The sequence below is a fragment of the Astyanax mexicanus genome, chromosome 24 (genome assembly GCF_023375975.1).
Source record: "Astyanax mexicanus isolate ESR-SI-001 chromosome 24, AstMex3_surface, whole genome shotgun sequence".
Taxonomy (NCBI): domain Eukaryota; kingdom Metazoa; phylum Chordata; class Actinopteri; order Characiformes; family Acestrorhamphidae; genus Astyanax; species Astyanax mexicanus.
The window spans coordinates 23,422,174-23,437,755 of NC_064431.1; the positions used below are offsets into that span (position 1 = coordinate 23,422,174).

General features: G+C 39.6%; 1 protein-coding gene across 2 annotated transcripts in view; it reads left to right on the forward strand.

The window, feature by feature from the left end:
* The window catches only part of cdh4 (cadherin 4, type 1, R-cadherin (retinal)), a 317,295-nt gene that overhangs the window by 231,804 nt on the left and 69,909 nt on the right, over window positions 1-15,582 (forward strand). For both annotated transcript variants that reach the window (XM_049471659.1, XM_049471660.1), the window contains 2 exons: window positions 4,742-4,897; window positions 15,207-15,351. In XM_049471659.1, the coding sequence (XP_049327616.1) occupies window positions 4,742-4,897; window positions 15,207-15,351 (301 nt within the window). The remainder of the gene's footprint in view (window positions 1-4,741; window positions 4,898-15,206; window positions 15,352-15,582) is intronic.

Consider the following 15,582-nt stretch of genomic DNA (forward strand, 5'->3'; position numbering starts at 1 on the left):
TGAAGCATGTAATTAAGTTGGATAAACTGGATAATTTAAGTTGATTTGCCTTAAATTTAAGTTGAGATAATGAAAACTGTCAACTTGAAAGTAGTCAAATAATTAAGTGCACTGAAAAAAGAGAATTGTTGGACCAACTTAAAAAAATTACTTCAATTGGTAACACATAAATAAATTAAGTTTTTACAAATTAAGTAAACAAGTTAGATCAACACAATTCCTTTAAGTTAGCTCAACGTAATTATTTGATTACTTTCAAGTTGACAGTTTTCATTATCTCAACTTAAATTTAAGGCAAATCAACTTAAATTATCCAGTTTATCCAACTTAATTACGTGCTTCATAATTTTAAAGTACAATGTGAAACATTTCAAGTTGTTTAAACTCAGCAATATAAGTTCTCCTGCTGCCTTAAAAGGCTGAGTTAACTCAATGTGGTATTCTCAACATATTTGGTATATTATTATTTAACTTCCAATACTGGCAGTATAATACTGGAGTAAACTCAGCAAAGAGTGAACTCTGTAGCTCAAAGCCAGCATACTGTGATCACTAGAAACACAGAATAAAGTTAATGTGCTCTTACAGCCCACAAACACTGAAGCCTGGCAATCAAATTATATTATAATACTGCACGCCTAGGATAAGGTAGCTTTGGGCAACAGACAACACAAAGATGGTAAGTAAGGAAGAGGCCACACCCAATATGCAGATATATGGTGCCAGGAGCCTATAGGAAAGCTGCATGAACCAACACTCTAGAAAGAGCATTGACACAGGTAGTGACTAAAAGTTGGTTCAAATCACATTTTTTCATTGGTTCAACCAACATTTTTAAGTTTTCAGGTTGAAGTTCTCTGAACTCATTTTATTGAGTTATACTGGCCGATAAGTTCACTCCACTTAATAATATTAGTTTCCACTGACTAAAACACAGAATCACTTTTTAGAGTGTAGGGACTTGAGAGAAGTATAGGGAGAATTGGGTAGTATGAGAAGTTTTGGTAGTATGAGAAGTATTGGGTAGTATAGAGAAGTATAGGGGAGTATAGTATAGGGAAGTATTCGATAGTATGAGAAGTATTGAGTACTATAGGGAAGTATTAGGTAGTATATGGACTTGAGAGAATTATATGGAGTATTGGGTAGTATGGAAAAGCATTGGGTAGTATATAGAGTTGATACAAGTATAGGGAGTATTGGATAGTATAGAGAAGTATTGTGTAGAATAGGTAGTATTGGGTAGTATATAGATTTGAGACAAGTATAGGGAGTACTGGGTAAAATAGGGAGTATTGGGTAGTATAGAGAAGTATAGGGGAGTATTGGGTAGTATAGGGAAGTATTCGGTAGTATGAGAAGTATTGGGTAGTATAGGGAAGTATTCGGTAGTATGAGAAGTATTAGGTAGTATATGAAGTTGAGAGAATTATAGGTAGTATTGGGTAGTATAGAGAAGTATAGGAGAGTATTGGGTAGTATAGGGAAGTATTCAGTAGTATGAGAAGTATTGGGTAGTATAGGGAAGTATTAGGTAGTATATGGAGTTGAGAGAATTATAGGTAGTATTTGGTAGTATAGAGAAGTATAGGAGAGTATTGAGTAGTATAGGGAAGTATTCAGTAGTATGAGAAGTATTGGGTAGTATAGGGAAGTATTCGGTAGTATGAGAAGTATTAAGTAGTATATGAAGTTGAGAGAATTATAGGGAGTATTGGGTAGTATGGAAAAGCATTGAGTAGTATATTGAGTTGAGACAAGTATAGCGAGTACTGGGTAAAATAGGGAGTATTGGGTAGTATAGAAAAGTATTGTGTAGAATAGGGAGTATTGGGTAGTATAGAAAAGTATTGTGTAGAATAGGGAGTATTGGGTAGTATATGGAGTTGAGAGAAGTATAGGGAGTTTCGGGTAGTATACAGTAGTTTTTGGAGTTTTTGTTAATAATTTATCATCATATATACAATTTATGTCCAGCAATCAGTAGGAAAGTCATAAAAAGTTGATCACACTACCTAATGCTTCAGAGAGACTTTTTGTCTTGAGTGTTATTATTATTTTTTTTTTTACCTTGTTCTAGCATAAAAATTGGATTTGATTTTTTTTTTTTTTTACTTTGGTTAGGAGGTAAGAGTGTCTGCCTGCAGCTCTGCACAATAATAACATAACACTAGGGCTTGCTATTGATCGTGAATACCTGTGCTGATCTGTCATTTACTTCCCTTAACTCTTGTAAAGGCATTCTGAGAAGCATGAGTGAGGACTGCTGCCAGACAGAGGACCAGATCAGCATGAACCTGTGCTCAGAAATGGATCATTTTGTGCTCAGTGTGAATCAGTCCCGTATCCTTCCACGCTGGCTGCTTTCCCCCCTCTCTCCCCATTCTTCACTAATGAGGAGAGAGAGACGGAGGCAGACGTTTATCATTAGCACTCAATTCCAATGGCTCAGTCCTGCTCTGCCGCACCCAGGGGACTCTGAGGGACTATAGGAGGATGAGCGTGCCTTCGTTTATTCAATTTTAGCAGTATAAAGAGTGTTCATTAAATGGCTAGCGCTAATGTGACTTATCCTCCCAGGTGGCCCTCCCGGCGTGCTTTTATAAACGCGCCAGAGACGCTGAGGCCATCCCCCGAGGCTGCTGGAATGGAAGCGTTATCTGCATGATGGCTGACGACGGGCTGGTAGCGCAGAGGACACCGTTTGTCTGGATTTGAGAAAGTGGATACTCTGTGTGTGCATGTTAGTGTACGCTAGTGTGTGTGTGTGTGTGTGTGTGTGTGTGTGTGCGTGTGTTCTCATGGTGCATAGGCTGCTGAATTATTGAGCAAAAAGAAGCTGTTTGATCCTCCCTCTCTCATGTGTGCCTACCACTCTGCTACACATCAACAGCTCAGGCACACATTCATTTTTTAAGATGGTTCATATATACAGCATATGAACAAAAGTGTTGGCACGCCTGCCTTTCCTTTGTTGTTGTTGTTGTTGTTTTTTTGCTATAAATAATTTATTCTGCTTTTGTCTTTATTGTCCAGGAAAGGTTTTTTTTGCTAGATTTGCTGAAAAGCAGGCTTGTGCAGATTTGGATGTATTTAGAGACAAGATATAGAGCATTAGTGAGGTCAGGATACTTGATGATCACCACCTATTGTCACCTTCCCTTGCAGTGAAGACAGGTCCATTGCTCCACAGATCAATTTACGTTTATGGCCCACACTTAGACAGTAACACCACCCTAAAGCCCCCCAAATGAGGTTTACTTTAAGAGCAGTACAATTTATTTTGCTTGCACTTAAATCCACTGACAGTTGACTGTAGAATATTTCGCAGTGAGGAAATTGGATTGGACTTGTTGCACATCTGGCATCATCCTATCATAGTAATATGCTTGAACGTGATCGGAGTTCAATAATTTGGATGAGTGAGCAAATATGGCTCTGGAAAAAAATAAGAGACCACTTAAAATTATGACCTCTGGAATATAATCAAGAGGAAGATGGATGATCACAAGCCATCAAACCAAGCTGAACTGCTTAAATTTGCATCAGGAGTAAAGGCATAAAGTTATCCAAAAGCAGTGTGCGAGACTGGTGGAGGAGAACATGCCAAAAAATCTGTGATTAAAAACCAGGGTTATTCTACCAAATATTGATTTCTGAACTCTTTTCTTTGCACTATTTGAGGTCTGAAAGTGCTGCATACTTTTTTGTTATTTCAGCCATTTCTCATTTTCTGCAAATACATGCTTTAAATTACAATATTTTTATTTATAAATGTTGTCTGTAGTTTATAGAATAAAACAACAATGTTCATTTTACTTGAACATATACCTATAAATAGCAAAATCAGAGACACTGATTCAGAAACTGAAGTGGTCTCTTAATTATTTCCAGAGCTGCATGTTTTACAACATAGTGTAACTGCATGTCAGGCAAAGCATAAGGCAAGTTAAAAAGGAAATATTGTTTTTTCAGCAAGGAGACTCTGAACTGCTCTCTGAATGCGGCGTTCTGATAACGGCTTTCCGTTATTGCCTCGGAAGGTCATGTGCGGAGGGTGCAACGTCTCTGTGAAATTAAGAGAAGAGTATCACGCTAAAACGGCAGAATGCTTTATGCATAAAAAGCTGTTGCCTGCTTGACAGACGCAGTAATTTCATTTTCACGCATGATTTCCAAACCCCCAAGCCACAAAATTTGTGAAAGATGGAGGAAAAAGGTTTGCGGTGTTGGGGTACGTATTTATTTATTTTTTTCTGAGGTGCATCGTTGAAGTGTGCAGTTTATTCCCTGCATCTCTAACCCAGAGAGGTTTGCATGCCATTTCCTTAACACCAAATCCCCTCGATTTCCTTAAATCTCTCCACCGAGCAGAAACCCTGCGGAAGCCCTGCCGGAGCCGTAAACCTGGAAATGTTCGGTGAAGCATTTTCCTCACCTGAAAGAGCAGATTGAGTGATTTTTAGAGATGCGCTTAAGCATATCATCTGCACTGATACATAAACACCACTCAGCTGCCGACAGCTATCATCACATAGGGGGCTATTGTCAAATGGGCTACTTTGTACAGCTGCGCAAACTCAAACCAGAAGCGCTATTTAACATTTCAAATAGCACTACCATGCCTACTGGAACGACATAGATATTTATGCATTCCTCTGTAATTCTCTCCTTCCAAAATGATTCATAATTTTACTATGCATATGGCTTTATATGGCATTCTTCTTCATTTTTTCCACAGATCCGTTCAGACCAGGATAAGGAGATTGAGATCAGGTACAGCATTACAGGAGCCGGCGCTGACCAGCCCCCAGGCGACGTCTACATCATCGACCCCGTTACTGGGAAAATGTCTGTCACCAAGCCTCTGGACAGAGAAGACCGAGCTTCTTACCATGTAAGTGTTACTGTAACAATTTTAAAAAAGTTCCAGGATTCAGGATCATCAGTAGAGGTACATCGGTACAGTTGTTTTCAGAAGTTTACAGAAAGACTTAACCTGCTTGTTACACAGTGCAAACCCAGACCTGTCCATCGGTTTACAAGATGAGTCTCCACTACTCTAGAGTCCAGCAGCAGCAGCATGCTTTACACCACTGCAACACCCAACACTGTAAATTGCACTTGGTGATGTGAGACTTGGATTGGAGCTGCTCAGCCATGGTAACCCATTCCATGAAGCTCTCTACGCTCTGCTGTTCTTAAGCTACTTTGAAGGCTATGTGGAAGTCTGTAATGATTGACACTGCTGACCTCTCTGACTGTGCACTACTCATCTCAGCATTCTCTGACTCTGTTCTGTCATTTTACGTACCATATTTTTCGCACTATTAGACGCACTTAAAATCCTTTAATTTCCCAAAAATCAGTGCGTCTTAGGTATGAATTTTACCAGTCAGGTTTAAAGGAGCAGTAAAGCCTCTCTGCTGAAGTACAGCGTTATAAAGGAGTTTCAGTTTAGTTCTCAAGCACAGAGGCTGGAGCATTATTAGCATTAACCGCTAACTGCACTAAGCACTATCTTTTTCACCTTTCAGAGGTGAGTATTATCGACGGTAGCCTGCTGCTAACCTTGACAAGCACTGCTGGAGCAGCATTATCATTAGCATTAGCTGCTAACCGTGCTAAGGGCTAGCTCTTTCACTGTTCAGAGGCGAGTATATCAGACTGTAACCTGCATGTTTGTCAAGTTAACATAAGCTATGTGGGATGAACCGCTAGATAATATCGCCCTTGGTTACTGGAACACTCAGGGCTCCTCAGTGTAGTGCTGCCGGGCAGCAATGCTAATGCTGCTGCACCCAGCCTTAGTAGAAATCTGGAAATCTAAGCTGACTGTAAATAAACAGTAGCACTATCCTCACCCAAATAAACAGTTTTCAGGCGAGAAATCTGTGTAGATTAACATCCAGTGCTCGTTTGATTCTTAAAAAATATATATATTTTTTAAATTGCAGTTTTGCTTATGTTTACTTAACTTTTTTTCCCACCAACACCACCCAGCAGCAAGACCTGCTTAATTAGAAGGAAAACATGGCGACATCCCTGTTCCTTATTAGTGTCGCATAATGCGCCTTATGTATGAAAATAGACATTCATTGATAGTGCTCCTTATAATACAGTGTGCCTTATAGTGCAAAAAATACGATAGCTTGCCAATTCATGACTGAGTTGCGTTACGAGGAGTAATTCCCATTTTCTTCCAATTTGTTATAATAGCACTGACAGTTGACTATGGAATATTTAGTAGTGAAGAAATTTCATGACGCTCCTGAGAGCGATCAATTCTTTCTATGAACTAATGTTTGTAGAAGCAGTCTGCATGCCTTGGTGCTTGGTTTTTATACACCTGTGTCCATGGAAGTGACTGGAATGCCTGAATTTAATGACAGAAACAGGAGAAATACATTCTGTAATTATAAAACTATAAAGTGCTCCTATATGATCAGTGGAGCTAAAACATAAAAAATAACAAAGAGTGAAGAACCGAGGAGGTGGTGTTATTGTTATGGCTGATCGGTGTATAGGGTGTAATATTGTTTTTATTTCAGTTTATTACATCTCACTAGCTATTTTAGGGTCTGCATTTTCAGTAAATCACTTTCCACACAGCTTCAGTTTTTCGGCAGGCCGCTCGCAGCCTCCACAACAATCAGTCTCTTTGTGATTTGAGTTTGTTGTAGAAAGTTCTTAGCGTGTGCACTACACGTTATTTATTCTAGCTCGACAGTTCTTTCTGCCGAACAAAAAGCAAACTCATTTTGTTGCTTGTGAAGCAGAATTGGTACAATAAAGGGGGGTATAGAGAACGGAGAGCTATACACAGCACAAAAAGAAAGCCACGCACAGTCTCTGCTGAATGTTTTTTCTTGTTATGAGCGGCGTCACATTCTTTATTTCCAAACTTTTTTCTGTTTACATCTGTGTTTTCCTCCTGAATAATGCGACGCGGAGTCGGGCGAGGCAGCGGAGAATTGCTATGGCAAAGCAGGTTTTTATGCAGTTAGTCAATTAGATGGAAGTCTGGTGACACTGTGCAGATGAGAAAGAACGAGAGAGCTAGAGAAAGAGAGAAGAAGCAAGAGAGAGAGAGAGATTACTCTTGTTGGCTTGTCAGGGATAATGAGTATGCATGTCAGTCTGTTCTGACTCGACCAGGGAAACAAATAACAGCGCGACCCTGCCCTCCACAGCTCTCTGTCTGTCTCTACTGCAGCGGCACACAACACACAGAAACAGAGCCCCCATTTAACTCTCTGTCCTCTCTGTCCACACACACACATATACACACATACAAACTGATCCTAAATATGAGCACACTTTATAGATTGAAAAAGTATCCTTCCAGTTAGTGAATTCATCAAACATATAGGGCCCTATTTTAGCTATGTATAGCACACCAGTCAATTGCGGATCGCGCAGCTGGATTTAGGGCATTGGTGTGTCTTTGTTTCGTGAGGGCACAAAAAATCGTTCCTTGAAAAGGTAGTACTAATTCTCTTAAATAATCATGGGTGTGTTTTGGACGTAACATGAAATAAACCAATCAGTGTGTCAGGTGTCATTCTCTTTAAGAGGCAGGTGCGCTCTGACTTTGGAGCCTTCGTATCTTAAAAATTCACGTTAAGAGTTCACACTGTGACGGTACGCTAGCAGCTCATTTAAGGGATCAGCAATGTTAATTTATTCTTTATTCTGTTTATTGTTTAGTTAAAGGTGAGGTTTGTGCTCTGTAGCGCATCCGTGTGTGTGTGTGTTTAACGAGCGGGGGTCTATGCTTGGCGTACCTATAGGAATCAACTCCCAATGATTGGCTGTTGTCTAGGTTTATTTCAGTCAGTTGAGCACCTGTGTGTGTTTTTTGCCGGCAAAATAGCAACGCATCAGAAATTTTTACCTGAACACACCTCACGTCCAGACCACCACGCCTGGCAGTGTAGATTTATTCCTAAACTTAGATGCTATTTTAACATAGCATTTAGCAAGGCATGAAAATAAACTATTCACAGGGTGTAAGATAGCGAAGAGCATCACAACACTCCCTGCGCAGGGTGTAGGTCAGGGCCCATAGACTACTGCAATGCTAAAACACTTTGTTTAATCTCCATATATAGAAAAGCATTGGCTAACATTTCATGCCAAAAGTGATTAAAAAATTATGGATCTCCCCAGCTCTGTTCCAGACTGTGAAGTTTATAATAAAAACTAGACATTTCTACACTTTAGAGACAAAAACTAAACAAAATAAAACATTTGGTTAAATACCAAATACAGAACATGGTTATCATATAATTATTATTTTTGTTATTTGATCACCAGACAGGCTTTTCGGAAAAATAATCTGCAGATAAGTCGACTACTAACATAATCATTAGTTGCCGCCCTAGTGCCCCACCCACCCTCCTGAAACCCTGTCAGTTCATTGGCTGTATGGATCACCCTCCAATGTTTTGTCTCTATTTTGTGGAAAAGCTTTTACTAAAAGTAGCAATAAAACAGCTGTTAGCTCGGCTTCGGCCACTATTTTTGTTGGTGGTACAAAAACTGAATGTGAAACAGTCATGAAATATGATTGAGGCAATATAGAAATAAATAAACACAAAACTCAGAAAACATTTATAGTCTCATACTGTCTGACCAACCCTTTGCTGACAATGCCAGTCTAAACGCAGGTGTCCTAAGAACACACACACACACACACACACAGACTTGTACAAAGCCATCTATAATTTAGACTGAAGGGTGGACACATCATCTAGCGCTCAATGTACTGGAAATGAGAAAAAAAGAAGAGGAGCAGAGAGACAAAGAGAGACAGAAAATGTGCGTGAGATTTAGATAATTTGTATATAGTGAGTGTGGTGACTGTTGAAAAAAATCCAGCCTGGCTAGTTCAAGCTGGTAAAGCTGGTTAAGCTGTTCGACAGGCAGGAGTAGTATCACCAACTTGTTCAACCAGCATGTCCAGCATGACCAAAATCAAATTTAGAGACTACTTAAAAATTATGAGTTTCTTTGATTTTACCAAATTGAAAACCTCTGGAATATAATCTAGAGGAAGATGGATGATCACAAGCCATCAAACCAAACTGAACTGCTTGAATATTTGCACCAGGAGTGGCATAAATTTATCCAAATGTATTGTGTAAGACTTGTGAAGGAAAACATGCCAAGATGCATGAAAACTGAGATTAAAAACCAGGGTTATTCCCCCAAATATTGATTTCTGAACTCTTAAAACTTTATGAATAAAAACTAGTTTTCTTTGTATTATTTGAGGTCTGAAAGCTCTGCATCTTTTTTGTTATTTCAGCCATTTCTCATTTTCTGCAAATAAATGCTCTAAATGACGATATTTTTATTTAAAATTTGAGACAAATGTTGTCCGTAGTTTATGGAATAAAAACAATGTTCATTTTACTCAAACATATACCTATAAATAGCAAAATCAGAGAAACTGATTCAGAAACTGAAGGGATTTCCTATTTTTTTCCAGAGCTGTATACTCTGCTGTTCAAGAGCTGGATAACCAGCTAGATTCTAGCTCTTATTCTTTTTGTCTATGATTTTTTTCGGGATACTTACTTATTATTAAACAATTTTATTTTTATCGTTCATTTTTGTTTTGGTTCTTTCTAGACTGGGGGAGGCAGCATGTCTGTGATTGGCTGAAGGCCATGCATTTCAGATACTGTGGACCAATGCACAATTCAATATTAGAGTACTTTTGTCGGGTTCTGTTTTTAGCTCTTTAGCAGCCCACACACAGAGCAGCCCACTGGGAATTGTCCTGTTATTCCCCATGGCCAGTCCATCCCTGACCAAGCTAGTCCACTAGAAAGACCAGCTTTTCAACCACTTTGACCATCAAAGACCAGCATAGACCATCTGAAACCAGCAGGGCTTTCAACAGGAGTGAAGAGAGAGAGAGAGAGAGAGAAAGCTGCATGAGTGAAATTCAGAAGCAAATACAGGCCTTGGAGCTAAATTTACACCACGGCCACCAAAACGCTTCCAGCACTTCAGCGGGCAGTAAGAAGCAGCACTGCTGATTTAAACAGTCCCGGCAAGCATCAGAAGGCATGTGTCCAGAAAGTGTGTGTGAGAAAGAGAGAGAGAGAAAAAGGATCAGTCCAAAGGACACACCCTTAATAGAAGGTACTGTTTATTCATCTTCTTATTTACTGGCAAGACTGTATTTATATTACAGGGGTTGGACAGTGAAACTGAAACACCTGGTTTTAGACCACAATAATTTATTGTCCCGACGGACAGTTCTGGTGGAAACATGACAGTTGAGGTGCACATTGAATTCTGTGGTTTTATGTTTTTTGGATACAATCCAGGTTAGCACCCGAACATCCCTTTCAGACAGCTTCCTCTTGCATCCACAGTTAATCCTGTTGGATGTGGTTCATCCTTCTTGGTGGTATGCTGACATTACCTGGATACCGTGGCTCTTGATACATCACAAAGACTTGCTGTCTTGGTCACAGATGCGCCAGTAAGACGTGCACCAACAATTTGTCCTCTTTTGAACTCTGGTATGTCACCCATAATGTTGTGTGCATTGCAATATTTTGAGCAAAACTGTGCTCTTACCCTGCTAATTGAACCTTCACATTCTGCTCTTACTGGTGCAACGTGCAATTAACAAAGATTGGCAAACAGGCTGCTCCAATTTAGCCATAAAACCCCCCACACCAAAATGACAGGTGTTTCAGTTTCATTGTCCAACCCCTGTAGGTCTGTTAACCATAAATCGTTAACTGTGCTAATTTGGAATCAGTAACACGTTATTTTGTTTTTTTAACGCAAGGTAATTACACCACCAGGAGAACATGATGTGCTCTCGATCCAACCCAGCTATCAAATAGAATTCTTTTTAATTGAGCTAAACTGTTGATAAGCCGCAGTTTAATCTGATATATGATTTTGGTTAGGATCAATCCGATATAGCGCGGTCTGTGCTGCGTTCACCACTCACAACCGCGTGACTCTGTTTACTACTGTACAAGCCCATTGAAAACAATGTGCTCTGTGTTAAAGCAGCTTCACATTGCACAGATATATGTGCTGGAACACATAATCTTCTCGCTATATTTGCTTTCATGCTTCTGTACCAGACAAATCTGTAGCTATAAGCTATGCCACACAATGACTTATTTTTTGGAATTGAATGCTGTATATTAGTTAGTTATTAGTTTTTTTGCAAATTTAAATAAGCCAAGGTATCTGCGCCTTGCAAAACAAAACTAAAGCTATGTTCACATTACAAGCAACATTGCTCAAATCAGATTTTTTACTCAGATCAGATTTGGCTGTCTTGATGGTTCACATTCACAAATTGTAAGTGAGCTGTATCTGTGTGTAATGTGAACCGTGAATCCGTCCCTGAATCACCTCACATGCGCCTCACATTGATACGTGTATAAACGTTGCCTTCTTCCCCAACAACAAAAAACTTCATATTTAAGAGATGACTCGTAGCTTTATTAAGAGAAATGGATGAGTTAGCAGCTCATATGTGGAGCATCTTAGCTGGAGTGGAGAAACAGCAAACAGCTTGTCTGAAGTTCATGCTCAAGTTGAGCAGGTGAAAAAAGACCAGGCGGTTTGCTCTTGCTGTTTTTGCAGCAATAGCTGTACAGCTGCACCAGGAGATGTGTTTGGGTACGAGAGAGAAGCACGTAGCGCATTCGTAAAAGCAAAAAGACGCACAAATTCTGGGTTGACCGTTCACATTCATGTTGCTTGTCCATGGATCGGATACGTATCCAATTTAGGACCACATATGAAAGTGATTCAAATCTGGTTTAAAAAAGTCGGATTTGGCATGTTCACACAGACATGAAAAAATCAGTTCTGAGCCACATTGAGCAAAAAATTCCTTTTCCTTCTCCAATGCTGATATCTAAAGAGTTTCACACAAAAAACAGAGTGTAGGTCCTGGCAAGGCTATGTGTTTATATTAGGTCTGTTAACGATAGTGTGTTATAATCAAATCTGATTTTTTTTTTTGCTCAAAAAAATTTGCCTGGTAATGTGAACATAGACTAAACTCCTTATTGACTCTCAGTGCTTCTGAAAAGCTTTAAAAAATAATTTTTCACTGTTTACCCACATTTTATGTTTCGTTTTACAGAAGGTAAACTCAATACGGTAATAATTTACAGATAATATCTTTACCATACCTTCCCAGATTAAACTAATTATGGACGTTAGCGTGGGGAAAATAGTGCAGTCAAGCCAAGTACTAAATCATCACATTCCACATCAATAATGGGACATCCAAAAACATCATCACACATCGCGTTTTTGTCCATATCGTGCACCCCATTCCCTGGGAGCATATTTGATAGATTATAGAAACTCTAACTGTGTCACTGTCAGTATATTAGGTGAGGTAGTGTAAATTATACACCGTACGAGCCTCAGTCTCAGTCTGTGTCTCAGCCTTTAGGGCTGATATCTTCAGTACAGAAATGGAGCAGAGTTGATGAATGCCGTATTTTTAATGCTAGGCTGAATGAGTATGGAACGTGAGTAATTGAATATTGTCAGTACGGAACTCATTATGAAGCCTCATTTGGTGGTCTGGGTGTCAGTGAGATGAATGGAGAGAGCGGCTGAGGACGCTCACGCTTTAATTCTCTCTTGTTTTGGAGTGTCAGTTCCTGGAGGCTGTTCTGGAGGCTGTTCCACCAGCTGAGTTTATTTTAACACCCACTAAAGCACTGCCAATATTTTGACAGTAGTAGGAAATGGGAAGAAATACTGGAACCTTACCCTCTCTCTTTCTCTCTCTCTCTCTCCCTCTTTCTTTCTGCCTTCTTGCTGATCTTTCTTTCTTCCATGATACTCCTCCACTTACTCATTCATATCAAATCAAATCAAACCAAATCAAATATGATTTGTTGACCTGACATGATATAAGACCTAAGTCCTCCTTCTCTCCTTCTACTTCTCTGAACTTTTCTCTTTGTTTCTATTCATTTATTTTATTAATTTATTTTACTATTAATCTATTAATTAATTTCATCCTCTCTTTGATTCCTTTGTCTCCCATCTTCAGGCTCTCTCTCCTCCCATCTCTTTATGTCCATCTCTGTCTATCTTTCTCTCTGTTTTTCTCTCACTTTCTCTCCCCTCTCTGTCTTTTTCATGTTCTCTGCGAGTCTCTTTCTCTCTATAATCCTCTTGCTGTCTCTCTCTCACTCTTTCTTTTTCTCCCAAACAAACTCTTTTCTTTCTCTTTTACTCTTTTCTGTCTCTCATGCACTCACATACTCTTCTCTTTCTCTCCTTTCTGTCTCTTGCCATACCCCTTCCCCCTCTTTTACTCTCTCTGCCACTCTTATTCTGTCTCTTTTGCTGTCTCACTGTCTTACATTTTCTCCCTCTCTATCCATCCCTCTCTTTTACTTTCTCTCTCGCTCACTCCATTTATTTTTCTTATTCTCTCAAACTTTTTCTTTCTCTTCCAACCTACCTCTTTCCCTCCTTCCCTTCCTCTCCCCTTCTCTCTCTGTTCCTCAACACTCTATCATGCCCTTTGTCTCTCTCTCTCTCTCACTATATTATTCGTACTTCTATTCCTCACTTTTCTATTCTGCCTCTCTTTCTGTCTTTCCATTCTTTCTGTCTTTCTCTCACTCTCTGTCTCACTCTCTTGCTCTTTTTTACTCTTTTACTTTCTTTTTTTTTTGTTTTTTCTCACTTACACATACACTCTCTCTCTCTGTCTCTCTCTCTGTCTTTCTTGCTCTCTCAGGCCTACTCTACAGAATACTAATAGCAGCGTATAGCCACACATTTGCAGTCCACACACCGGGGGTCTACAGATCAAAGATGTAGTGCCTTAGACACCAACAAGACACAAACAAAGACACACACACACACCTGTTCTTCCCACCCTCTGTACCCACCCAGTTCTTCTGGTGATTTCTTATCTCTGTAGGTGTGGGTTTACTGATTTATCACACTGTGGGCAGTAGATCCTACTCTTTAGGAAAAGATTTACATGTGTGTGTGTGTGTGTGTGTGTGGGTGTTTGGGCAGTCTAACCTCAAAAATCAGTACAAATCACACCTTTCCCATTGGTTCCTGGTATCACCTGTTTGGATACTGGGTGTGTATTTCTCACTTAATTCACCATCAGTGTGCACTTATTTCCCCCAGCTACCTTTGCTTTCATTTAATTCAATTCAATTCAGTTCAGCTATGTTGTGTTTGTTATAAATGAGGGTTGTACAGTTCAACAAACCACCATTTGATCTCTGCTAAATCTCAGTGCTCTATAGATATTATTATTATTAAAATACATAATTCCACGTAAAGTTCTAAATACTAGTTATATGTTCATGTGTACATTATACAGCATGGCACTTATCTGGCCTCAAGGGCCTCAAAAGCTGCAGAACTGCAGGTTGCTACAGAACTGTGCCACGCCCTTGAGATTATGCAGGTAGACACAGCAAAGCTTCTTGAGACAGCATGTATAGATGTGGTGTTCTGGAGGAGCTGGACCTAATGTTCCACCTGAAAGGGCATCATGTAGCACCTCATGCCACTAGTAGTGAGAAGAACTCTGAAAATTGTTAGTAATGTAAATTAATAATAAATCACAAAAAAGCAGTGTGTGTCCTGTTGATGATGAGTGTGTTGTTTTTGTGTACTGTACTCTTAGGAAAGTTACTCCTATTGCATATTGTAAAGAAGTCATTTATGAAAGGATTTCTCCTTTTCATTATGCGCTCTCATCCTTCTCTCTCTCTCTCTCTTTCTTTATCTTCCCCTCCTCTTCCGCGTCAGTCTCTCCTCAGAGAGCTTCCTCTGAAACATTATGATTGGTTTAAAGGGTTATCTGCTGTACTCCAAGCCGCTTTTCAGGAAACTAACCAGAACGGACGGCTGCATCTTTTTCCCTGTGTGAAATGAGAAACTCTCAGACGTTAAGAGCAAAGAAATTGCTAATAGAAGCACACAGCCTGTGCAGCCTAATACACACAACTTTTAATACAGTCTAATGCAGGGGGCACACATTCACTTCTCTTTATTTATCCGGGGTTTCTGAGGGGAGATTTTCTTCATGATTGTGCTGGGAGGTGTATTTCCATGGTTGTATTCTACAAGTGTCTGTAATGTCTGCAAATTATTTACAAGCATGTAATTCACATCGCTTTTGCTTGCTTTTCTTTCCATAGCTGAGGGCTCATGCAGTGGACGTCAATGGAAATCAAATGGAGCCTCCCATTGATCTGTACATCTATGTTATTGACATGAACGACAACAGGCCCGAGTTTAAGAACCAGGTCTACAATGGATCAGTTCCTGAAGGCTCCAAACCAGGTACTCAGCAATAAAGCTTCTTATATTGTGATTCAGTGCATGTGTGTATTATGGTAATAGTAGTAGTGTGTTACAGCACTTTGTTTTCTGTGGTAGATTAGGGTTCGATTCCACAGCTATACCAGTAACTGTTCCTAAGCATGGCTTCTAATCCTACACTAGATTAGTACTAAAACGGCTAAAGGCTAAATGCAAATGGCTAAAGTGCATCTGAGGGATTTTGTGGCTAAA